Source organism: Opisthocomus hoazin, chromosome 10, assembly GCF_030867145.1.
Source record: "Opisthocomus hoazin isolate bOpiHoa1 chromosome 10, bOpiHoa1.hap1, whole genome shotgun sequence".
Lineage (NCBI taxonomy): Eukaryota > Metazoa > Chordata > Aves > Opisthocomiformes > Opisthocomidae > Opisthocomus > Opisthocomus hoazin.
Window position 1 is genome coordinate 22,116,608 of NC_134423.1, and position 27,292 is coordinate 22,143,899.

General features: G+C 41.6%; 1 protein-coding gene across 4 annotated transcripts in view; it reads left to right on the forward strand.

Moving 5' to 3' along the window:
- The window catches only part of SH3GL3 (SH3 domain containing GRB2 like 3, endophilin A3), a 58,193-nt gene that overhangs the window by 13,057 nt on the left and 17,844 nt on the right, over window positions 1-27,292 (forward strand). The window contains exons 2-3 of one of the 4 annotated variants that reach the window (XM_075431589.1): window positions 21,662-21,869; window positions 26,654-26,722. In XM_075431589.1, the coding sequence (XP_075287704.1) occupies window positions 26,714-26,722 (9 nt within the window). In that variant the 5' untranslated portion in view covers window positions 21,662-21,869; window positions 26,654-26,713. Of the gene's footprint in view, window positions 1-21,661; window positions 21,870-24,270; window positions 24,292-26,653; window positions 26,723-27,292 lie in introns of those variants that run through there. The other 3 variants (XM_075431590.1, XM_075431588.1, XM_075431587.1) reach the window with 3 other exon arrangements.

The window sequence follows — 27,292 nt, forward strand, 5'->3', positions numbered from 1 at the left end:
GCTGCCCAAAACCACCAGTATGCTTTGAAATGGAGTTATGAAAATGAAGAAGAAATGTACAGTGATTTCCTCTCCAGACTAGTCACAGTGGCACAGTGATGAAAATAGTCCTTTTCTTCTTTTCACTGTGATACTTGGAGATTTTAATTTTCTATTAAGTGAATGAAAGGAGCTTAGATTATTCAAAACTTTTAGATACACATGAGTGTTTGAGGCTTGTTCCATTTAGGCTTTGCAATTTACGATGAGCACAGGCTGATTTAACGAAGAGAATAAGATATCTTAAGTCCTTTGTTTTTCTCATGGGTATCGTTGCTGAGGGCCTCACATGAGTCCCGGCTAAGCCAGCAGTACTGCAGAGCTCCTGGGAGCACGTTACTGGATTTTTCAAAGTATTTCAGTAATGAGACTGTAACACCATTAAAAACTTGGTTTCTCTTACAGTGGACCCAGGACCAGGAAGCCTGTTACTTTGCAGTGCTCTAAATCTGGACGTGAACTTAAAGGCTTGTGAAAACTGTCAACTAAAATGGCTTAAAAGAAAGAAAACAAACAAGAAACCTCTCAAGCAGAGCAGACAAAAAAATCTCGCTGATTCAAAGGGAACGCGTGCAATCCATCTACAGCAGGAACAGGTGGATTGCCTTAAGTAGCAAGTAACAGGGACTGACTGCTTGGCAGAAGGATGTGGATGTTTCACAGTGTGCTAAAAGCAGTGGAAACTACAGGACTAACTGCTCAAAAAAGTAGGAATGATGCCACTTAAATCAAAATAATGTGCAGTAACAAGTAAGGGTAAGGGAAGGAGTTGTCAATCCATTTTATGGTGACTTAATAAAATCCACAAGGCTAGCGTAAGTGCTAAGAAATGTAAGCAGTAGTTTAATAACACTGAAGGACAAATCTGACTTGATTATGTGGGAATGGAATTCTTTAAGAATTACTGCCTGATGGAAAGTAGTTTCTGAAAGCAATAAACAGAGATTATTTGGCACTTTTCACACATACAGGATAGACCTTCTGGTAAACATTATGCTGAAGTGGTGATGAGCAATAGTATGCTAATGTGGGGAGAAGTTAATTCTAAACCAAATCAACCAAAAATTATATTTGACCCTCAGTGTATCTGGCTATATACAAGAGTGTATCTGGCTATATACAACTTCTGTTGACAGTCATCTTGTTCTGCTTCCTCTGTACAGCTCACTGGGGGCTCTGTAGTGGATGACCTTGACTACATTTTTTACTGATAATGGATTCATTAAAACTGTCACTTTAAACTGTGGCACTACCAAGGAAGTTTTTACTTTAGATAAATACATAGTTGTATAGTAACTTTTAAAAACTAAAAGTGGTACGTCTAACTGTTCACAGCGTATCTTTTAATGTTAGCAGCTCTTGAGCTTAGGCAAATTTAAGAATATTTAACCCAAATACATAAGCTTTGAGCTTAAAGCTGTAAATAACTATGAAAAATGCCTACACCTTGTTACGTTATTTCTTCTGTGATTGATCTGCATTTGTGCCTAAAAGTATTTACCAGGTGATTTCTAAGACTCGAATTTGCTGCTTGTTGTGTTGAATGTGTAATGAGACAGGTCTGACTTCAGTGAAGATGACGGAAGTGTATTCTGACTTAAAAAGAATCAGCATTAGGTTAGCCCAAACACTGAGTAAAACCCACTGTCTTTTTCCTAGCCCTTCCTTTGACAGGGCTCTCTGACATCAGTTGTGAATAAGTCATCTTTTTAGTCTTGCACATGGCCTTTGACGATGTGCTTAAGGCATGAAGTCAGAAAGAGGTGCTAGGTGCTTGGTGTCCTGATAAGGAGGACCAATGTACTGAGCCTTAAAAAAAATAAATAATAATAAAAAAATGGAAGTATCGTTTTATACCACAGCTGATTTTTATTCAAATGGGTTATCAATAAAGCCATCTAATAAGCAGAAACCTCTGGTCATGGAAAATGCCGGAGGGCAACTGGATAGTCATGAATTATGCAGTGCAGTTAAGTGTTTTCAGGAAGAAAAAATTATTTAAATGTTTTAAAGATTTTAATTGTCTATTCTGCACATGCAAGCTGTGATTTATGTGTTGATTGATCTTTGTTATTTGAAGAACTAGGATTTAATTTTTTGTTTCAAATGATGTAAAAGAAGTAACAATGCTAGCATATGTTACTTTAACCGAAAAATGCTCCAATTGGCTATTCTGTAGCAATTCTAAGCAAGTCAGACTTCATAGGGGACCCAGCTACAGGTAAAACACTGGGCTGTGGTTCCATGAAGCCTTGAAGTATTTTCACAGCTTTACATCCATGGAAAGCCCTGGGACTATTCGGGTGCTGAGAGCTGGGTAGACCCCTGAGAGTTCAGGCCTGTGCTATAAGCAGTGGCATAGTTAATGTTAGCTTTTGCAAGAGCGAGGGGGAGCTATCTTTCCCGAATAAGCTAGGGTAGTTTAACCTGAGAAAAGAGCCTATTTTCTGGGGTTAATTCTAGGGCATTGTACTGGAACTGGTCAGATAATGTTCTGGGAATGTGAAGTGCAATAGATTTGTCTTAGAAGCTGTGAATCACAGTAGTGTATTCTTCCAGAACCATGACTGGCAATATGCCAGCATCTTCTAGAATAAGGCAAGGCGTAGGTTTTCACTAGACTGAGTGACAACTGCTGGATGTCATGTGAAAAGGACAGGAATGAAAAGGTATTGAATGGACAAGGTAAGGTAAAGCTTGCTTACTTTAGGACAGAGAGGTCATTAAAGAAGTCAGACTACCTCAGTGGATGGTTAGATTGCTTTTTGTATGCATACCTTTCCACTGCATGTACAAGTACTATGTTTATGGAATCAGCTTTAACAGCTGGATGCCATCAGGCTAAGGATGCAGTTGCATGGCAACTTGTGTCATCCTAAATCTAGGGCATCATAGCCGCACTCTACCCCCAGAGTAAAGTCCTGCCCATTTCCTCGAGTCAGCTCCCGGTGCTTGTGTGATCACACACCAAGCTGACAGAGGCCGCTTATCTATCTGAAAATTAACCCAGCTCAAATGTGTGATTAGCTTTCGGGTGGATTAACTCGCATCGTAGTCGGACCAGAGCTAGTACCAGTGCAAGGGAAGTGGTGGAAATGTCTCGGCAGGGTTGAAAAGGATTTAGAGAAGGCTAAGCAGCTGTGGAGAAATACCTTAACAAATATTAGAATGTTTTGTTCACATTCAGAGTAGAATAAACTATGCTTTGTAAGAGATTTGTGTCTCATTGACGTTCTGACTGATTATCCAACATGAGATCTCTGCTTCCAGTTCCCCCTGAGTTTAGCGGTGACTGTCATGGTTATGATAATATTCATGTGAGGGCAAACAAAGGAGACAAAAAGCGCTATCCATACTCCAGCAAGCCTGTAGTCCAAACAGGGCAAATGAGTGGTTTAAGTAAACTGGTGGTCAACCTGCATGTAGGTAAAAGGAATGTTCCTGTGAAAGCATCACCTCAAATCATGTAACCTACAGATCGTTTGAGTGGTGGGGTTTGCACAATGAGATCTGGGAGTCTTCAATCCAGCTTCAGTGGAGAACTGAGAACACTGTTTGAAGGAGGGAGGGGAAACATATGTTTTCTGAGTAAAGGGAAGAGCACTTTTATTTCAGCTGTGAGGAGTATCAGGGGAGGGAGGTTCTCAGTTACAGTAAGGACTAGTGTGACAAATGATGTAGAACAGAGATACAAGTTGGAGTAAAGTTGTAAATGGATGTTAGTGAGAGGCAAGCTAACCAGTAAAAAATAAATGTGGTATAACTTTTCATGTTCTCTCAATACTCTTTGGACAAAGCACAATGTCGTAAGGGACCCCTTTGACAATTACTTGTTAGTGTCTGTAAAAGCAATCTTTAAATTCAGTCATGAGGGACATCTAATGTAGAAACAAATCACACAGGACTTGGAGTAAGTAAGAAGAGAATATGAAAGTTCTTCATATCACTTGGAAAGGAAGTGTGTAGAGGAGATTAAGTCTCTAATTTTAAGCGCTTTGTTTTATAGCATAATCACCCTTTTTTCATCTTTGCAGTGGGCATATATGACTATGTCAAAAGGAAGCGACACCTTCCTTACAAACACGGAGGGCAACTTCAGAAAGAGGGATTGAAAGAGGGCCAGATCAGGATTGTACTGCTGCCAAGTGGATTTTGCACCCAGAGCTTGCGGATGGAGGAAGAAGTGTTAATGTGATAACAGCCAGTGGAACTCTCTCTGCGTGTAACTTGTCATTCACAGCTCTAGCTCCTCTCCATGCAGAGGAAAGGGGACGAAATATCGCCCGGTTGTTAACACCTGAAACAAGACGCCTGAGCAGAGGCAGGCAGGAAGCGGTTCCAGCAGGGTGTGTACGCAGCACCGAGTCTTGCCGATGGTCCTGTGTTACCCTGCAGAAGGAGTGCTGCAGTGTGATGCACCTGCTACCACCCCTTGTCTGGGGGCCTTGCGTGCATGCTGTCACAGTGTATTCTGGCTGGATAAGCAAGTGCCAAACAGATCATAGTTTGGAATAAGAATCCCCAAATTTTCCTTTTGAAGAAATACAGAATGTTTTCTTTAACAAAAGTTTAGACCTGAGTGAGGAGTCAGTGAAACTGGAAAAGTGAGGAAGGATGTTATCGAAAGATTTTTTTTTTTTTTTTTTTTTTATTAACGGAGTTTTGATGGCTGTATAATTCTGTTGCTAGGATATGCTCACTTCCACAAACAGCAAGATTTTAAACGGATTAGCGAACTGTATTTTAGACTTGCAAAATGAAATACTGAGGTAAGAGTAATTCTGTCTGTGTGGAGCTTTGTGGTTTCAGGTGTGTCATTGTTCTTGGCTACGTGAAATCTCACATCAATGAATTTGAATTTTTGTCAGAGACTTCAGTGTAATCAAGTTTTATCATGAAAAGCACTTGTATCTTCTCTTCTGAAAAGTGGACAGTCTTGAGTCTCACACTTTGTTACATAGCCTTTTAAGTAAGCTTGCAGAGCAAATAATGTGTCTGCATCTAAAAATTTAGATAGTTTGTTACATTTGAATTCTTACAAAGATGTTTTCCTTTGAGATGTGTACAATAATGATTACTTTCAATTTACTGATTTCTAAATGCATGTGTGGGCATCAGTGTGGAGTTCTTTGGGAAACAGTGGAGGTTTGTCAAGAAAGTGTTTAAGGTTTTTGCAATACAAAGTAGTTTTTGTTGTACAATGCATGTGTTAAAGAATAGCTTTAGCAGACAAGTTTGACTAAAATGCTCAGTAATACTGTGACGTGTCACCGCCTGGTGCGAAATGAGTCACTCTCTATAGAAATGCAAAGTCGGGTTATAGAGTCCAGAGTCTCGTACTTTATTCATATATGGACAAGAATGTCCTTTGTCCATGATACTGTCTTTCTTCAATGTCTCTCTGCATTTAATTTAAGCTCTTAGACACCATGCTGAGTGGTGGTGTATACACCATCTCATGCTAATGATCTGTTTGATTTGTATAATTTGCCTAAATTTTCTATGGGTTCAGTATCTTATTGTCTTTTTTCACTGCTCTTTTAGATGTGTTTGAAGATAAGGTATGATTGTCAAACTGGAATGGCTATTTTGTAATATGTAGAAATACTGGCCTCAGAGCTGTATTTATGTGCACTTGTCCAGAACGACTGGTTGTGTTCTGACTCAACAGATGCAATGAGTAGGAAAGGTCATTTAGCGCTACTTGGAAGGACCATAGCTAGAAGTCATCAAAGGGCAGTCTGAAACCCTCTGTGCAGAGATCTGGAACAAGTTTGGAGGAGTCATGAGTGATAGTTACTGGAGGTTTGTGATTTATAAAATGGCATGGAGATGAAGGCTTTATTTAGGAAGAGGATTTTGCTCTCTGGAAGGGGGCTGGGTTTTGCCGGAAATGGGTTGGATTTATTGGCAAGGAGGAGCAGAAGTCATGTAGAAATCTTGGAAAAACTATGCGTTTGCAATGGGATGCACTCAGTTTCTGGAATGTATTTCTCGGTGGTTTTGCTGCCTCCAAAGTTCAGTAGCTGCCAAAGGCACCAAGAATAAAATCCCCGTGGTTTAGAAATGCCTACCTGAAGCCTGTGTCGCTTGCTTTTTCATCCCACTGGTGCAGTCAAACAGTGAAATTGAAAATTGCAGAGTTAGTGGGGTGTACTGAGAAAGCCTATCAAGGTACCTGGGAGGGATGTCAAGTCTGATATGGATTTCCAGTTTGAAGTGTTTGAGATGGTGGGTCACCATGTCCAAAGGAAAGACTTCAGGTCAAAATGTGTCTCAGAATTGTAGCGCTAGAAGTGGTGGCTATAGCAAAGTTCAGCTGTTTTAAGAGCCTGTGGGACCCAAAGGTAAAAGTCCATCTTCAGGATAATGGCATTACTACAGCAGATTGGCTGGGTAAGTTAACAACAAGCTCCATTAATCACTGGGCAGTCCAGCTCATTTGTGAGAGACTGTGGGGGAGCAGGGGAGGAAGAATTGTGTTTGAATTGTGCTTTATTCGAGTTCAACTCCTTTGACCAGAATGGCTTGGAATAGCAAACACCAGGCCTCTGCAGCTGAGATGTTGTGCTAGCTCTCTGTAGCTGGAATCAAGCTTCTGCTTTGTGACAGCTGCTCTTTTTTCCATTTAAATGTACAACACACATTTCTTTTCACATTATTCAGTGACCAGTATTTAAGCTCTGTGATAGTGGTTAAAAAGAATAAAGAATGCATGTAATTAGGAGGCTGAGAAAGCTGCTATATGTTATGGGACAGAAATAAAAGACAGCGCTTTTACAACTGCAGTTGAGGGTCTTGCCAAAATTATCTGCATATGGTTACTGATTGCTTAATATTTTCTGTCAAAGCAGCTTAGTAATGAAAATAATGTTAAACAAGTAGTGTATGCATTATAAGAGAAAGGACTTAGCCTTTTAGGTTTAGAAGTGGTGGAATGCATTCCTTTAAACATCTCCTGCTAGAATAACAGTAAACATTCTGCATGCTTCTAGCTCGTGTATTTATCTAGTAATCTTACCTTGTGGAGCTGCAGGGTCTCACCTGGAGCTTAAATCAAAAAGTGTTTTGCTGCTGACAGATCTGAAGGCAGGAGGAGACTCAAGTCCCATTTAAAAATTGAAGGATGACATTTTGTCTAGGTGATAGACTTCTAATCAGAGACCTTGCAGATGATTTAGAGCTCACGATGTATTGCATTTTCTGAACCTGGCATTGCAGTACTCCATAAGCTGTTTGGCAAGTAGCTGTTCACAGTTAATACAACTGGTGACGCTTATCTGTTGTGTTCTTAAGTTCAAGTGTCAATGCATCTGCGGGAAAGTGCGTTTGCAATTTAAAGGCAGAAGGTCAAATTTAATGACACGGAGTCATAAACAGTGCATATCTCTCTGACAGAAAGCAAAGCTGGTAGGAAGTAGCTTTTCAAGCAAAGGTTTATTGAAACTCTCCTTGAAACCAAAGGTAGCTATATCTCTAGCTGTTTTCCCCTGTCTCCATTGGTTATTATCCGTTTCTCAAAATAACAGCAAGTACATGATCTTCACTGGGATGTTTGCTACAGTATTTCTGTCCTAGGACGCTTCATTCTTTCAACCTTGAGTTAGAGACTATATAAATTAACAGTATAAACCAGTCTTGTACTTTGATAAAAGAACATGAGAGTGTACCAATAAATGACTCCTGAGCAGAGTACTGAAAAGAACCTCCTGTGTCACCTTCATTAGCGTTACTGACTGTGGCCTGCATGCAGCCGTGAGAAGTGGTGTGCTGGATTTGCAGTGCCAACACACCGCTTAGGAAAAAGGTACAGAAAAAGGAACTTTAAAAAGAAGTTTGGAATATGTAATGGAGCCATTTTCCTTAACGACTCCTGTAGCTGAGCAGTACTTGATTTGATTTCAGTTCACTGTGAATGCACGTGCATCCCAAAATGAAATGGAGCCAGTTACAAAAAACAGACATAACTGCCTGCACTGGCTGTAATCTCTAGCTGTTTTTGGAAGGCTAAAGGAAAGCATAAACCGTACAAAAATGTAAGCCCTATGCAGAGGCAGCGAGTAGTCTTTCCTCACTTGTCTGCAAGGGGGAAAATGAGCTTTGTTTATTTAGGCTTGATTTTGAGTCTAGATCTGAAGCTGCTATGAAGTGCTTTACCTCACATCCAGACTTGCACACTGGAGAACTGCTTTTATCTGACATCTGAAGCCTCAAGTCCGTGTAGCAGGGCATACTGCTTGAGTGCCGTGGTGGGTAGTTTGGTCTTAGCTATGCTGATAATTTGCACAATATCAGGTGGAGATGATAAACGTGGTAATAAGACCAAATGCCTTGCTGTGATCAGAGCCAGCATTTGTATTTTACACTGCTGCCTCTTTATTCCATCCCTGTCCCAGTGACTTCAGTAGAAAAACCTTTTTCTCTTGAAATTTCCATGGTTCATCAGTGTCAATATTTTGCATGTTAGGGGTGCTTTAGCATCAATGGAAAATGTACTCTAGATGGCTTTAAATCTAAAACCACAGTATCCTGGAATCTGTTTCATGAAACCACCGATTTGAAGAGCTATTAATGGAAGAAGATGAATAGGGAAGTTGGATGGAAGTAAATGGAAGAAATTGCCCCTCTTTTCTCTCCCTTTGAGGAGCTTGGAGCTACTTGCTGGCAGCTGCTGCAGACTGCCAGCTCAAATGCTGCTGCTCTTTTTTACTTTTCTTTTTTTTTTTTTTTTACTTTGTGGTTTGCTCAGGTGTTGAGCAGGGTCTTACATACAGCATGGATGGAGAAGTGTGTGTCAGAAGAAAATAAACGACACAGAAGGAAACGTGAGGCAAAGAGAGCGAAGTGATAAGGAGGGGGGAAGCAACTGAGAGAAAAACAAACTAAATGGAAGCCATGCTAGTGAAAAGAGACAAAATTGAATTGGCTGATCTGAAAAGTGCAGAGGTACCAGTGATCAGGAGAAAAAGTGTCTTGGGATGCATGGCTGGCTTAATGTCTCTGTGAGACTATAAAGCTTAGCAGAGTTACTCAAGAGATGGGAGAAGCTGACAGCTCTGCCCTTCGTCCTGCGATGCGAGGTAAGCGTGCGAACAGGACTGCCGGGAAAACCTGATGCAGGGGGTTGGTGCTCTAACAGAGCTGACTGCCCTGGCACAGAACTCTAGGTAGTGCAATGGTTGTTAGTGGTAAAGTGATTTTCTTTCTCTCCCCTCCCATGCTTCTTGGTTCACTTTTTGAGGACTGAGACAAACTCTTATTTTTCTCAGTTTCATGAAGATGATGATACTCTAACAAAGACCAGACTTTGTCCCTGGTATTTGAACTTGTGGCATTGATTTAACCGTGATGGTATGGAGTAGCATCATTTTTGCTGTCTCTTTCCCTAGAAGGCAACTGCAGCCTTGCATTCAGAGCATCAGCAAGCTTCTGATTGTCACTGGGGTCCTGGGAACCTAGCTGGTAGTGGCTGCCTAGGGAACACACTGGATAGCTACATCCCTTCTTGCCAGGGCGATGTTTCATTCCTGCACCTCTTTTCCAGCATCAAGCGTGTTGGCTGCCAGAGGGTGATTGGTACAGCTATGGGCCGGCTATCTCTTCACAAAGGCTCTGAAACTGGGGTCCTCAGGCTGAAAGGAGAATTTGCAGCAAACCTCTACGGAAAGTAGAGCTAAATTCTCACAGATTCGGGAATGAAATACATAAATTTAAAGTGCTAATGTTTTAAATAGGATTGAAAATGAAATTATTATGAAGCATTAAATGTGCTGCACTTTCAAAAATAGTAATTTCTGTCATGATATCCTTTAAAACTTTATTTTTGCAAACTCTGGCACTGGTGATACAGGTGGGAGAAGTGCCAACTTAAGCCAATTTTACTAGCACAGAGGACTGGGATTTGAAAAGTAACAAAAGGAGGGCTGTAGGGTCCTCCCGAAAGAAATTACTGAATCCGCTGCAGAAGAAGCATGCTTTGGAAAATGGGACTTCTGTTTATCGTTTAATATTGTTACCTGTGCCTTTTGCGTAGGTAGGATTGCTGATGCTTTGCACATAATGATACAGCGTTGCTTTGCAAAAGCATGGCTGTTCCTTTGCACTGGCGGAGTGCTTCCAAGCCGGGAGCCATCGATCGGAGCTCTGTTGTGCAAGTCTGCCTGCTTTCTAGAGTAGTCAACTTTCTGTGTAATTTTTAAACACATAGCTTATATTTGTGGAAAAGTGTCTGCTGATTGTCAGAATTCTGAATGCCAGTTGAAACGTATTGGGCCACAGTGCTATGGATCTTTATGTATACATGGTAGTTTGTAGATAAGTGTTGGGCCCAGACAGGAACAGGTAACTCTGTATTCAAGTAACAGTTTAAAACTTTGTCATTTCTGAAGGGTTTCCTATGTGATAATTGCAGATCTAGATTGTAGATGTCCTAAACTGTACGTATGCCCTAAGGCATCCTGATGGTTCTACATTGTGAATGTATAGATTGTTTATGAAAATATCCACTGCCTATCTAGCCATTATTTCTGCATCTAAATAAGGGAAGCCTTTGCTAACTACTCTGTGCTAGAAGAAACACAAGGACAAAATATTGCTTGAAAATAAGGCATTAAGTAATAATAATGTAGTAGTAGTGGTTAGTTTAGTTGCGGTTGGCTGTTTGACTGCAATCTGAAATTAAACAGAGCTCGTTTTTGGCAGTGTTTAGTCGTGTGTGCTTCTCTGATGGGTCTCTTGGGTTAGGCTCTTAAGAAGTATTTACGTGCCTACAGATTTAGATAAGCACTCGGTGGGGTTTTCAAAAGCATCCAGGTCCCTAATACCTCTTGAGTTTCTTGAGGGGATATGAGGGGGTGTGCTTATACCTGCACGTACATACATGTAAAAGCTGTTGATTAATTCTATTCTTTTGAAGGAAAAGCATATTCAATTTCATAGACTGGGATGGAATGCTGTTTCCTGCTGAGCCACTGAGTTATTTCACAGTTTTGCCTGTAGCTTCCTTTCCTATAATATTTTTGTTTTATTTTTGTTTTCCTTCACTTGCTTGTGTTTGTGAGGCAAAGGGAAGGCTTGTTAATCCTTGTACCTTCTGACATGCATGGGAAAGGGTATCCTTTGACAGGTATCGGCATGTTTAACGGCATGATGTCGTTGCATGTCATACTTCTTGCTAAGAAATGAATTTTGCAAATTCCAGTTCAGCATGGTTTTGTTGCTGAGCTGTGACAGATTTACATTTAAAAAAAAAAAAGGCTAAAAGTGACTGAAAAAAAGTGTAAAATTGACTGAACTAGGGAGTATTTTGTAAAATATTGCCCTTAGTGTTTCTGCTAATTGACCATTAATCTCCCAATCGGCACAAGAGAGCAAGTCTTTTCTATTTACTTGCATAATCAGTATTTAATGTTTTGGTTACTGATGTGTTTTGAAATGTTGCCTCACTGTAACTGTATGTGATGTGATTTATGATCCTGATGGAGGCTCTCAACTTCCTTAATAATACTCCTGTGGAAAGCTACTTCTGCTGAATCAGGACTGCAGCTGGATGTTTTAGTCTCCTGTTGTTTTCTTTAAATTTAATTTTAGCAGAATTTATTCAGTTAGACCAGGATCTATTATTAAAAAAAAAAAGTGACTCTTGTAATTGCAGAGTCAGTTAAACCTATGTTAGTGTAAAATGAGGGATCGCGTGTTCCTTGCGTTGTGTACAATTTCAGGTAGCTTTGATATAATGTTTTCTGAAGGTTGGTTTTGAGACAAAGGTGTTCAGCTGGACAGCATCGAGTTTGTTAAATTCCTAAATGGGGTCAGAAGTGTCTCATAATCTTCAGCAAACTGTTCAACTTTCTGCTATCCAAATGATTGCATATTTAGACCAAATGCAGATTTTTGTATATTTTCTCTTTTGAAACATTGCAGTTATTTAGGAACTAGAACAATCCATGATTGCATAGATTAGCAGGAAAACAACATCGTTTTGTAGATTTTAAGTGTTATCACTCAACATCTGAAAATTTGAAACATCTAGTCATATCACTTTGAACATGGAAAACAAGAGTAAATGCTTTTAATTTCACTTTTCTATCAGACTGTCTACAATAAAAATATCTTTCTTGCACAGACTGTACACTCATTTTTTAATCTTGCTCTCTGACAAAATCCGGTATTGCATTCTTATAATAGGTTTTATGATTGTGCAGTAACTGACAACTCACAATTTGTATCCCATAGACATAACTTTCACTTGCTTTGATTCTTCAGAAATACAAATAGAATATTTCATGCAAGACAGCATTCTTCAGGGCAAAGAGTGGAGATCTGGGACATGGCATTCTAATTTTGGAGCTACCACTTGTTTCCTGCGTGGCCAAGGACAAATCAGTTTAACCCAAATTCAGTCAAGTATTTAGGCTTCCAGTTCTCCTAAATGACTGGCATATTAGGAGCTTGGATGTATGGTTCTATCTGTACCACTTTGTTCCTCATTTTTCCTGTAGCATCAAAAGCTGCAGCAGTGGCTAATGAGTAGCTCTTGCTGAGAATAGAAAGTCTGGAATCCAGACCTATGAACAAGCAGTATCAGCAGCACAAGTAGCGTGGGCTTTCTTTACTGAGAGACTCGAGACCTTTGGAGTGTCACAAAAAGTGTCAAGCTGCCCATTACATTGTGAAGATAAAATATTCTGAAATATGTTAAGAACTTTAAAAGAGCATGCTTTCTTAGAGGAAGAGACAGCACCCTTCTCCACGTGCAGACTTCTGTAGAAGTCTAGATTACACAGTCTATATTTACACATACTTTGGCTGGATTTTGTTAATAAGGTTGATTTAAAAGGATGCCTGATTGTGTACTGACTGGATCGGCTGGGTACAGGATTGAGTGTTGACCAGGTAACAGCAAGTGCCCAGCAATCCTGGCCCTACTTAAAATTTACTTTCTGGCACCAACATCTCGTGTCTAGTTTTCTGCAGAACAACTTTAAGGAGTATCAGAGCTATAATGTGATGTCTAATGTTTCCTTTAGTAAATTAATAAAAAACATAACCAAACCTTAAATTCTGGCAAAAGAATTAGGTATTGGAGCACAAGAATCATATGGGGTAAATTCTGACTGTTGCTGTCAAAGAAAGGAGATTTTCTCCTTTCCCCCAAAGGTACAGCAAATAACAAATTGAGTCATAAATAGTATTTTTCTAGATGTTATTATTCACTTTGAACTGCAGGATCATAACTGGCACTTTGTCCTGTTTTTACAGATGACTTATTTAATACTGGACACTTCTTCTTACCTTAACTGGAGATTATTTTTCTTAAAGCACAAGGCATATGACATTGTTTGCTGCTTACTTCAGGGATGATGGGTTTCTAAAGCACATACACGTTGGTCAAGACCTTTGATATACTTGTGTCTGTTTTCTTTTTTTTATTTTCCTCCCCTTGAAAGAACAGGAATCAAAAAATATTTAGTACATCCCAGAGTTATCACAGAATCACAGAATGGTAGGGGTTGGAAGGGACCTCTGTGGGTCATCTAGTCCAACCCCCCTGCCAAAGCAGGGTCACCTACAGCAGGCTGCACAGGGCCTTGTCCAGGTGGGTCTGGAATATCTCCAGAGAAGGAGACTCCATAACCTCCCTGGGCAGCCTGTTCCAGGGCTCCGTCACCCTCAGAGGGAAGAAGTTCTTCCTCATGTTCAGATGGAACTTCCTCTGCTTCAGTTTGTGCCCATTGCCCCTTGTCCTGTGGCTGGGCACCAGTGAAAAGAGTTTGGCCCCATCCTCCTGACACCCACCCTTCAGATATTTATAAGCATTTATAAGGTCCCCTCTCAGCCTTCTCTTCAGGCTGAACAAGCCCAGCTCCCTCAGCCTTTCCTCACAGGAGAGATGCTCCAGTCCCCTCACCATCCTTGTAGCCCTCCGCTGGACACCCTCCAGCAGCTCCTCATTTTCTTGAAGTGAGGAGCCCAGAATTGGACACAGTACTCCAGATGGGGCCTCACTAGGGCAGTGTAGAGAGGAAGGAGAACCTCCCTCGACCTGCTGGCCACACTCCTCCTAATGCACCCCAGGATCCCATTGGCCTTCTTGGCAGCCAGGGCACACTGCTGGCTCATGGTCAACCTGTCATCCACCAGGACACCTAGGTCCCTCTCCACAGAGCTGCACTCCAGCAGGTCCGTCCCAAGCCTGTACTGGTGCATGGGGTTGTTCCTCCCCAGGTGCAGGACCCTGCATTTGCCCTTGTTGAACCTCATCAGGTTCCTCTCTGCCCAACTTTCCAGCCTGTCCAGGTCACACTGAATGGCAGCACAGCCTTCCGGTGTGTCTACCACTCCTCCCAGTTTGGTGTCATCAGCAAACTTGCTGAGGGTACATTCCAACTCTTCATCCCGGTTGTTGATGAAGAAGTTAAACAAGACTGGGCACAGTACTGACCCTTGGGGGACACCGCTAGTTACCGGCCTCCAACTAGATTCAGCACCGCTGATGACAACCGTCTGAGTTCTGCCATTCAGCCAGTTCTCTATCCACCTCAGTGACCACTCATCCAGCCCACACTTCCTGAGCTTCATTAGGAGGATGTTATGGGAGACAGTGTCGAAAGCCTTGCTGAAGTCAAGGTAGACAACATCCACGGCTCTCCCTTCATCTACCCAGCCAGTCATGCCATTGTGGAACGCTATCAGAGTCGTCAGTCATGATTTCCCCTTGGTGAATCCATGCTGACTACTCCTGATAACCTTCTTTTCTTCCACTTGCTTCATGATGGCCTCCAGGATAAGCTGCCCCATCACCTTTCCCGGGATGGAGGTGAGGCTGACCGGCCTGTAGTTCCCTGGGTCCTCCTTCTTGCCCTTTTTGAAGATTGGAGTGACACTGGCCTTTCTCCAGTCCCCGGGCACCTCTCCTGTCCTCCAGGACCTCTCAAAGATGATGGAGAGTGGCTCAGCAATGACATCCGCCAGCTCCCTCAGCACTCGTGGGTGCATTCCATTGGGGCCCATGGATTTGTGGGCATTTAGATCGCTTAAGCGATCCCTCATGCAGTTCTCCTCGACCAAGGGAAAGTCATCCTCTCTGTAGTCTTCCTCTCTTACCTCTGGGGCCTGGGATTCCTGAGGGCCAGTCTTAGCACTGAAGACTGAAGCAAAGAAGGTATTCAGTAGCTCTACCTTCTCTGCATCCTCTGTCACCAGGACACCCGTCTCATTCAGCAGCGGCCCCACATTGTCCCTAGCCTTCCTTTTGCTGCTGATGTAGTTGAAGAAGCCCTTCTTGTTGTTTTTGACATCCCTTGCCAGCTTCAATTCCAGGTGGGCTTTGGCCTTCCTCGTTGCATCCCTGCATGCTCTAACCACATTCCTGTACTCTTCCTTCCCAAGTGGCCTGCCCCTCTTTCCACATTCCATGGACCTTTGTCTTCCACCTGATCTCCGCTAGAAGCTCCTTGTTCAACCGTGCAGGTCTCCTGCCTCCTTTGCTCGATTTCTTTCTCAGGGGGATGCATTGCTCCTGTGCATGGAGGAAGTGACATTTAAACAGCGACCAGCTCTCTTGGACCCCCCTGCCTTCGAGAGCCCTGGCCCACGGGATTCCTCCCAGTAGCTCCTTGAAGAGGGCAAAGTCAGCCCTCCTGAGGTCCAAGGTTTTGATCCTGCTTATCGCCCCGCTTCCTCCACGCAGGATCCTGAACTCGACCATTTCATGGTCACTGCAGCTGAGTCTACCTCCAGCCTTCACATCCTCCGCCAGTCCCTCCTTGTTTGTTAATACAAGGTCCAGCAGCGCGCCTTTCCTTGTTGGTTCCTCCACCACTTGCATTAGAAAGTTATTATCGATGCTCTGTAGGAACCTCCTGGATTGCGAATGCCTAGCTGTGTGGTTTTCCCAGCTGATGTCAGGGTGGTTGAAGTCCCCCATGAGAACCAGGGCCTGTGACTGTGAGGCTGCTTGCAGCTGCCTGTAGAAGGCCTCATCAACTTCCTCCTCCTGGTCAGGTGGCCTGTAGTACACACCCACCGTAATGTCACCCTTATGAGCCTGTCCCTTAATTCTAACCCATAAGCTCTCAACTCGTTCTTCATCTGCCCCCAGGCCAAGCTCGATGCATTCCAGTTGCTCCCTCACATACAGAGCAACTCCACCACCTCTTCTTGTTGGCCTGTCTTTTCTAAAGAGTCTGTAGCCATCCATGACAGCATGCCAGTCATGCGAGTTGTCCCACCACGTTTCTGTGATGGCGACCAAGTCATCATGACAAGTTATGTCAGCAGAAAGAATTGCAAGGATGCTAGGAACTTACAGAAGTGGTCAAACACTTCATATACATTCTATGGCAGATCTTTATGTAAAGCACTTGTTAGCTTTGTCAAAATGGTATGCCCTTCTTTCATGAAAAATTTCTGTTGCGATAATACTCCCAAGTGGCAGAATCTTTTGTTTAGACTATGCAAAATCATCTCTGTTGTTAATCACTCTTAATGTTTTTTTCTTCCATCTTTTTTTGATAATGTAAGTCCTTCCTGCAGAAAAGGCAGCACTCATCCACCAGTAACCTTGTTTATCTCATGTTCTTGGGTTCTGTGCCGTTTCCTTGTTCTTTGATGTGGTTTCCCAAGCAAATGCTGTTAGATTGATTAAATACATTTTGACATGTACCTAGGTGTCTTCAGCAGTCCTTATTCATGCAAATTAATTTGTTAGGAGAGATCGCATGAAGTGGTACAGAAGAACTGTACATAAAAGAATTGAAATCAGGGGAATTTCTTGTCTGCATAGTTATGAGCCTCTAACACCATTAGCCTGAAAGCAGAACCTCCAGTTGAGCAGTTGGTGAGATTTCTTGCTGAAAGATAGACATCTTGGATTGTCTCTGGGAGCTGTGTCTAGATTGCGTGCTGACACTCCCACATCAGCGGGGAGTTCTATCGTTGCTTATATGTTCCTGTACGTACCAGTGCTTGTGAGGGCTCCCTTGATCCCAGAATCCATGGCTTGCACTATTTGAGCTTCCTTTCTAAATAAAACGAAGCTGCCACTTGTGAGCCTTTGCCAGAGCTGTTCTGTTGCAGCTCAGCAGCTGTGGCTGTTCATTGATGCAGCGTGCTGGCTGCAGACCTTTCGTTCCATCATGTGAATGGGTAGCTTTTCCTGATGAGCATATGGGGAGTTTTGGTGGACAGGGTCTGTTCTTGTTGATACTGACAGCTGTGGAGTTGACTGTAGTGATCTCTGCTGATTGCCTGGCTGAACTTCTCTGCACTTTGGATCATGCTTAGCTGTGAAGTATTTGCTCCGTGTTAGAAGGTAGGCTTAATGATAATGTTTGATGTAGACCTGCATGTGACCTGTTAACAGTGACATGCTTGAAGCTGGGCTAATGTTACACCAGCAGCTCGTGGGACATCACCATGTAGGAAGTACACATATGGAGACACCCGCAAATCCCTACGTCCCAGGCAAGTCCCATTGCAAACATATTTCTCTTCTATTCCTCTTTATTTGGCGTATCCCTTTATAACTCAGTTCATCTGTCTTCCTAAAAATAGTTAATGTACTGTGATCTTGGTGCTCCTGTTTGTCTGAGAAGGTACATGTAATGAAAGAAAACGTTTACAAATGTTAGCGAGATAGGAATGTTCTTCTTGAATATAAACACTCTGGCGGGACTTTGCTGCATTTCTTTGTTTGTAGAAAAAGTATGTTTTGCTTCTTGGGAAACAGGCCCTTGAGATTCCTGGTGTCCTTTAGATGGCCTGGGGTTTTTCATTATGTGAATGGGTTTCCTACCTAACTCTGTGCTCTGAAAAGGAAATGGGGCTCAGGTTTCACTTTTCACTTTCGTAGACTGTATGAAATTTTTAAAATTAGAAAATATTCAAGGAATATTTTAGTGATGTTTATCTTAGTGTGTCCTTAAATGTAACATATTTCTACATAATTTAAAATCCTTCATCTTTTTAAAAATGCAACTCTCTTTGGTGCTTCGATTTTGCTGGCTGCTGGTACAAGGTTTGCTGTTGGGTCCATCAGAAATCCCTGAAGGAAGTTTAGATGTAGGGCGTGCCCTTTCTTTGCTTAAGATAGTGTGAGCGTAGTCATGAGCTGTCTTTGAATTACAGGCAGGTTCTGCAGTTCATACTTTATATTTCTGCTTTAAATATCTTGGAATAGACATCTTTGGTGAAACACTAGGATGTGAATTCCTGTGGTCATGGATGTGGTGTTCTGCTTCAGCTGTTTGTGATGGGTAATGGATGACAAGAGAATCATCCAATTGTAGGCAACACTTCATCTCCCTGAATTTATATAAAAATGTACGCTGTCAGAATGCTATTTTAGTTTTTGTATCTGCAATGTGATTATAATTTTTAATCAGTGTTCATGTCTCACATAAATTCCAAAATACTATATTACATTTCATAATTAAGCATAAACTGTTAGCAAAAGAGAAAACTTCACTTTCTTAAATACCAATGTGCGCATGTTGTTGAATTTAGAGATATTTTATACTACTCATGTAGCCATGAGAGCAATAACAAGTATTTGATTTTTAGGGTGCAGCTTCTTGCACTCCATATTTTAGTTAAATATCAGTAGAACCCAATTCAGCTGCTTGATTAGTATTTGTTGTTTTTTTTTTTTTAAATAAACACCTTCTCTCTGTGGCTGTCAGAAATCTCTTTTACTGCTTCCCTGAGTGCCTTGCAGAAATCTGTGCTGCTGCTAGCTGAAAGTTTGGTAGAAGAAAAAGTTAGAAAATACTCCATGTAAAGGTGAGGACCCTTTGAGCTTGATGCTGTGAGGTCTGAGCACTCCAGTCCTGGTCCAGCGAAGCCCTTAAGCACCTGCTGAAGTATGAACTTTAAATGATTTGCTGGAGGTAAACCAGAGTGTTCTGTCTTTGCAAAACTGAAGCATAGGCACTTTGTAGTAGACCCATTATTTGTTTTGGAGGGTGGAATAAGTCTTTTTTTCTTTCAAGTACATCAGAGCAAGAATATTTTTGTTTTCTTTGAAAACACAACGTACTCAGGCAATCAAAGAGTTCTTGCCATCGTTTAGTGCTTAACCTCTAAAATAAGAGGTTTGGATTTTCTCCAAGGCATTAGGGTAGCATGAGCTGTGTCAATACAATTAAAAGCACAGCTTCAAGTACTGGTGCACTTTTAACTTGAAGTTTTCCCTCATTATTGTATTTTTTTTAACAAGCCTGAGAAAAATCTCTTTTTAGGCATATGTTACCCAGTTTCATTTGACAATGATTTTCCACTTTCAGTGGCTGTGACACCCTTGTCTCTGCATGGCTCTGGGCCCTATTTTGGGACATTCTTGGTGCCAGGGGAGACACCTGAAGAGGCTGCCACTCGCCTACCTGGTTGGTTTCAGCATCCTCTGCAGCTGTTCCAGGGGCCAAGTGCTGTGTTTCTTTAGTCTTTTGTTTAGAACTGCGTTTGAAAATGTGCATCTGAGTTCGGTTTCTCAGTGTGGGGCGTTTCTTTTTCTTCTGAGCACTCAGACCTTCAGTAGATCTCAGAGTCAATCACAGGGGTATCTATAAGCTGTCCATTCATTTTGGATGCTCACCTAGTCAATAAACCAAAATATTTTATGCTTCTTTTTAAAAGAATATTTTTCTGTCTCAGTGGCAAATCTGGTGCAGATGGCTCTGCCAGTGTGTAATCCTTTATATTGTTAAAGATGTGCTAAGGTGCAAGACATTAAGCTGTGTTGTAGGTTCAAGTCCTTGGTAGTCTGCACTTCATGAACTAGTAGCAACATTCTTTTTGAGTGTGGGAATTAGCAATCTATATGAAGTATAGCAATCAGGAAATATAGCAATCTATGTGAAATACAAGAATATAGCAAAACAGGTAATAGACATAGCACTGTAGCAGAACTTAGAAACACAAAACAGCGAATTACATATATTTGCAGTTTAACTACTTTTGGTCTAGAAGAGAGGCTGACATCTGGGTTCTCTAATCTGATGGAGCATTCTGGAAAAGGACAAAACAGAAAATCTCTCTTCTCCCCTTGGGAGGTTGAACACTGCAAGGAAATTCTACTTCAGCCATAAGACCTCTTGCCAGCCACTTTATTCTTCCTATTGTTTATGGGGGTCTTTAATAAGATTCTTCAGAAAACTGTTAGTATTGTCACATTTCATTAAATGCTCTACGTATAATAATTTAACACCAAATGAAACAATTAAATGGCTGCAGGGCAATAACTGGAAGTTCTAGGGATTTATTGAGAGAAGCATAACTATTATGCATTAACCATACTGGAATGTAGTATTTTGTACTGAGTACTGTGTTTAAAGATATATCTTAATGCGGTTCTGCAGTTTGGCCCAGTTACATGTTTCTGTGGGAAATGTAGCCGTATACTTACATTATTTCCTGGCTTTCTATGTGTTAACTTTGGGATGAATCCATTAGTTTTCGCAGTTGATTGCTTACTTCCTTTTTAGAGAGAGGGAAATAAATTCAAAGTATTTTCATAGCTTTGGCTTTTTTGTTAAAAAGATTTTTCCTAGAATCTAGGGTTCCCCTCATGGATTTGACAGTGTGCATATTTATGACAAATGTAGGAGTTTTCCATCCCATTAAAGTTTCAAAAGATAATTTCAGCAGATAATCCTTCCGAACAAAATAAATGCTGTTACTTTGTGAGGAGTCATTAAAAGCTCTGAAGTCTTTAATAGAATATGATACCTTTCGTTCAGTCATTAAATAGTATTTGATGATTTCTTGGCCAGTACTGTACGTGAGAGCTTTGCTAGCTAGTTGAGGACTTCTTAAGCTCCACTTGTTTCAACAGTAGTTGAATAACAATAAAAAAATTGTGATGGTTCAATCCCATTTAATGACTGTTGCAAAAGAAAGGCAAAACAAGTGAAACAGAAGGTCAGAGCATGTGTGCAAGTATTGGCTGGCAAGAATCCTATTGACTTGTATTATGAAATACCCAGTGGATATATAAAAAAATAGGGTAATTGTTTTGAGAGTTTTATCAGTGCTCAGTTGATATGGAATATTTTTGGCAGTTTCTCATCTTCAGTAACCTTCCTTAGTGAAATATGAAAAAGTATTGTAATTTAGTGGATATGATGTACAGAACATTAGTGAAGACAGCATTTTTCTGAAGTTCGTTTTTATAATCCATGTGAGAATGGAGAAATGTACTAGTCCTGTGCAATAAGAAGGATAAATCTTAACATACTTAAAAGTACTGAAAAATTACGTGAAAGCTTGGGGCTTTTTTAGTTTAGAATTTTGGTGAGCTGTAGATTTTAAACTGTAAACAGTTTGTGTGCTGTGTTCATGCATCATTACAACAGAACAAATTGAAAGAAAATTGCATTAGAAAGAAATTAGAATAACAAAGAACTAGTGTGAGGAAAAAAATCGTAATATTAGGTTTATGGAAAAAATGTTTTCTCAGAGAATTTCTTGGAATACAGATTCCTTAGCAGATAAATACTTTATCATTTAAGACTATATAACAAAATTGCAATTTATATTTTGAACAGTAGCTGGATATACAGAATTAAAAAGAAATCACAATGTTTGGAGGGCTTGCTTTCAAAACCTATTTGTTTTGTTCCAGGTTTGTCTTCCCAGAAGATTCCACATAAACCCACCAGAGACTTTTGGATTGTCAGATTATAATACATCATACTTAATTTTTCAATATTAAAAAGAACAGCAGGATCTAGGAAGAGTTTACAAGCAAGGAGCGTTTGTGTACAAACTGCAGTGTTTCTTCAGGCAAAAAGGTGGTCTATTATATAAACATGCAAATTCTACAATAAAAGGTAGTTTGCTATTGTATATAACTACAAATGAGAGATGATAATACAATGGCTGATTTGAAAATGTGTTCGTGTTCATATTTAGGGGTTATGTTTTTTCTCCCTGCTAGCTCTTAAAATGTCAGGTGTGGTGGAGGGAGTTGCACAGACACCTGGGAGGAAGAAATCTTTCTTATGTCACAGCTGTTCTCTGGGTGTAAATTTTGATGCAGAGGAAACCTAATTAGCTCCACCAGAAATATGATTAATGGATGGCTTTAGCTTCCAACCTGACAGTGGAATAGTAAGGTAGTGGGTGGCCCCCATGGTGGGAACTGGGGTTTTTCAGAGCCCCAGATTCTGGCTGTGGCCCCGTCTAGTGGAAAGGTGCTGAATCCATGGCACCCAGCTTCCAAATTCAGAGATGAAGATCAGGATTCTTCCCTTGGAATATGTGCCCTATGTGATGGTAGCAGTTTCACCTTTGATTAACTGACTTGTAAAAAATGATAGATATTACCACATCATTACACAGCCCCACAGTAGGGCATGCTTCTATTTAAGGTCAGAGTGTTTTGTGGCTTGATATAATGCATGTAAATGATGCTTAGCAAATAGTCAGAGAACTAAAACTCAGCAGCCGTCTCCTTTGTGCATCCATTTTTAAAAATTAATTGGATATCCTGTGGCTTTTAACTGGGAGAGTGGTGGTGCTAGTTTTACAACTCCTAAATTCATTAAGAACAGAGCAAAAGCTTTTGTGTTTCAAAATACGAGAATAGTGAAGCTGACCCTCATTATACCAATATGAAATAAACTGTAGTGGTGTAAAATTTAATGATAACCATTAGACCTTCATACCAATTTCTACTGTCAGGAGCATGGAGAGCTTATAGACTTTTAGACTGGATATTAGGAAACATTTGTTTACTGAAAGAGTGGTCAGGCATTGTAGCAGGCTGCCCAGGAGAGTGATGGAGTCACCATCCCTGCAGATGTTCAAAAAATGTGTAGATGTGGCACTTCAGGACATGGTTTAGTAGACATGGTGGTGTTGGGTTGATGGTTGGACTTGATGATCTGAGAGGTCTTTTCCAACCTTAATGATTCTATGTTTTTGAGGAATCATTCTTTATGGTATCTCTCTGAGCACTGAGATAGTCATCTTTTTTCAAAGTAAATTAGAGCTCGGAGTAAATATCATTGAAGAAGTGTCTCCTTGGGCTAGAAGCTTGCAGTATCATGAATGTTTGCATAGAACCAGGAAAGTGTGTGAACAAACCCTTGCTATGGTCAGTGCTTTTGCTCCTCGATGTTGTGTGTGTTAGGTTGTTTCCAGTGTCTGTATAAAATGGTGTCTGTAGATCCTGTGGCTGGCTCTATGGGGTTACATTCACATGTTGCTGTAAATATGGAATTAGAATTGGAGTCAGGCAGGTCTGAAGGGCACTCCCGAGAGCATCTACTCCAGCCTCCTGCTTGGAGCAGGTTGTGCAGGGCCTTGTCCAGGCAAGGCTTGCGGGTCTTCAAGTATGTGAGGTCCACAACTTCTCTGGACAACCTCTTGGGGATTTTTTTTTTTTTCTTTCCTTTTAACAGGTCTGAATTTCTTTCTTTCCAACTTGTGACCGTTCCTTCTGTCCTTCCAGAAGATTCAGGCTCCATCTTTTCATATGCTCCTGCTAGGAAGATACCCACTTAACCTCTGCTAAAGGCTGAACAAACTCAGCTCTGTTTGTGTATGGCATGTGCTCCAGTCCCCTGCTTCTATCAGTGGCCCTCCACCAGACTCACCCAGGATGTCAGTGTCTTGTACTGGGGAGCCCAAACTGGATACGTACTGCAGATCTGGTCTCACAAGTGCTAAATAGAGGGAAATTATCACTTCCTTGGACCTGCTGTCTATGATGTTACTAATAAAGCCCAGTATTGGGCTGGCTTTCCTCACCTCAAGGACATACTTCTGACTTACGTTCATCATTACGTTTCCACTAGTACCACAGGTGTTATTCTGCAGAGCTGTTTCGTAGCCAGTTGGCTTCCAGCCTGTACTCTTGCATGGGGATATTCCATTGCAGGTGCAGGACTTTGCATTTGCGTTTGAGCTTCATGAAGGTCCTGTCAGCATATTTTTTCCAGCCTGTCAAGGCCCTTATGAGGAGCAGCCCCACCATCCGGTCTATCAGCTGCTCCCCCCAAGCTGGTGTCTTCCAGACTCTCTGGGAGTGTACTCTATCCCATCATCCAAGTTACTAATTAAATTACTCCATTATTCTCTGCAGATTATAGATGCAGAATCTTTCTCTCTCTCTCTCTCTGACAGCTGATGCATAGAAGTCTCGGTTGTTCTGTGGCCTTCTGGACCTAACTTCGGTGCTTTCCTTACAACTCCAGTGATCCCCTTGCGAGGGATGACTTGATGTTGCTGCAAATCGTTTCTCCCTCTGTGAGTGCCATCAGATTTTACCCATCCGAAACACAGTGAAAAGGTTTGCAGCATTTCAAAAGAGAAACCAAAACTAAGCCTGGGTGGCAGCTTTGGAGCAGATGTGCAGAGACAGCACAGCAAGGCGAAGCTTCAGACTGTTATTCGGGTGAGGACATGTGTGACCATGTATGGCCATCGGTAAGCCAGGGAGAGCTGAGGGATGCCAGTGGATAAATAGTGTATGCCCTAAGGCATTTACTGAAAACTTATCAACTTCTAGTGTATCTGAGGAGAAAATGCATTTTTCAGACAATCTTCATCAGCCTTCCAGTCAGCCAGTGGATTTTTTTTTTTCTCTCTGTAATTACTGTTAGTATGTGAACTTTTTACTCATCAATTTGTGCTTCTTGTTACAACAGTCGGATCTGTTCTTTCCGAGTGTGGGATATTTTGTTGTTTTAGTCATTTGGTGCGGTAATTTAATTATGCTTTCACAGTCGAGCAATCATGTTTCTTCATTGCATTTATCCTTCACCAACATGTAAATGGATTATTTGTAATGAGACAGCTACGGGTAGCTACTGAATGTGGATTTTGCAACTTCAGCCTAAGAAGGATAATTCCCCCCCCTGCACTCAGCCTTTGAAAAGGGATCACCACGAGAGGTTTCAGGAAACCATGGATCTGTTCATTGCCTGATGGAGAAAGAAAACTTGTGTGAGGCTGTGGGAAAACGGCATTGATTATTTTGGGAACTAATGTTGCACAGAAAGGGGTCAGAAATTGCCGGTGTAGAGAAGCTGCACAGTTTCGGACAGACTGCACCTTCCTCCACCCGTGCTCAGGGACCCCTTGGATGTGCCTGCAGGGACCTGGCAGCGTCCCCCTCCCCACGGGGCCTTGGGTTGCTGCACTGCTGCGATGTCTTACAGCAGCATGTCAGTGACCTCCAGGAACTGGCTGATGCTTGGGCTTCTCCACCTCTGCTTTATCTGCTTTGCTGCTTGTTCTGTCGGTGCTGCGGAAGAAAAATGATCTGGACAAGTTTGTGGGCTGCTTGGCGTGTTAAGCATAAAGATTGAGAGTCCTGCTGTAAAGGCAATAGAAATAATTAGCAGTATGGCTCTTTGAACTCACATTTTCCCTGAAGCAGGTCAGTCTTTTGGCTGTGTGGTAGCAGCGATATTGATGCAAGGTCAGCTGCCACTGAGCTCCCAGCTCTGCTTCATCAGCTCGCCGCTGTTTTTTGGCAGGGCAGCGCTCCCCGCACACCTGTGCGGTGCAGGCACTGGCCGAGAAGAGGGAACCATTGCACCGCGAAGAGCCGTGACCCATTTTCAGGTTATGCAAGTCTCCAAGGCCCTTTTAATTCAGTGAGATGAATTCCCTTTTAGAAGGTGCTGACGACGAACATAAGGCTTTATTGGGGGCAGGTTTGGGGAATGACAGCAGTCACCGAGCCAGGCCTGGATTTTACATTACACTGTTATAGATTCAGCGATAACAGTAAATTAAAACAGAGAAATGCGTAATATTTTTGCAGGGATTATCCTAGGAGTTTAATATTTGTTGAATATGTGTTAAACCACTTCTCTCGTAGTGGAGTGATGCTTTCAAGGGCTGTTTCACACTGAGTGAGGATCTGGCTTTCTTTTCACGCCGTTGCAGTGCAGGTGGCATGCACTGCAAGAAGCAGATAGCTGAATCATTCCTAGCCATGATTTACTCGGTGAGGACCCAACTCGGGTCTGGCAGCCTGGAGTTTTTACACAGAAGTTGGATAACGTTTCAGCCATCTTAATAAGGTTTACTGAAATCCTCTATTTAAAACTGGTGCTTTGAGTTTTTAAAGGATGCGAGGCGTTTTTCTTTTTGGCATCGTAAAGATGCTCAGTCACACAGGTGGGTCACAATGCAGCAGTTTTCACGAGTCTGCTCCTTCCACAGAGCTGTACCCAACTTGCACCAGCAGGAATGGGAGTCGTATCCCTGACCCTGGTGGGACACGCGACCAGAAGGTACTGAGAGGTGCAGAGCTGAAGGGACATACTTGGAAGGGTTCCTCTGGGTTTACCTGCAGCCAGACTCTGGTCACTGTGCCTGAAGTCTGCGGTGTAGGTCGTGCCTTTAGGGTACAAACCGTTTAAGCATGAGAAATCAATTTTTGTTTGCCTGTTGTAAATTCATGTCAGGTATCTTTGTCTCTCTTGAAATGAGTGCTTCAATTCCAAGACTAAGGTTACTCTTCTCTTGCACAGTTCCCTCAAATAGTTGCTGCATATTTTCTAATCTGGCATGAATTCCTGTGACTCTCAGAGATATTTATTCTGTAATTAAATAGTAATATATATTTTTTTTAATTAAATTTATTTTTTTACAGTTGTTCAGTGAAAAAATAAGTGGTGCAGAAGGAACGAAGTTAGATGAAGAATTTCAAGAGATGGAAAGGGTAAGGAAAGTAACATGTTTTTCAATATTAAGATATTGCAGAATCAAAAATGTTTCACATGTCAAGTGATAGAATGGTACTGTAGATTTGCCTGGGATGGAAACCCCACTATGTGCTTCCAAAGAGAAATGTACAAGGATAAATGCAAATTTATGCTTGAGCCTTTTCAGCTCAGCCAAGGAAGAAGAGATGTCCACAAATTCTGTCTGAGCAGGTTCCACTGACACCTCTCAACAGTGAAGAGAAACCCCTCCAAGAATGGTGTGGAGCACCAGGAGGGGCCTTTCTCCTCGGCCTGGCGGGAGGTTAGACAGAGAAGTCTACAGTGTTTAGTGAGTCTTTGTAAACATCAAGAAGCCTTTCCATCTGATATTATTCATGATAAAAATCTAAGTACTAGGGTCAGATTTTCTCTTGATACAGAGTTATATTTCTCCATTTAAATCCACATTCAGAAATTTACATGAATTGTTGTGGAAATTGAGAGGTTTGCTATCCACTTACTAGTTGTTTTGCAAATCAAACGTTACTGCCAGTTTCTGCTTTTGCAGCTTTTATGTGCTTTTTTTT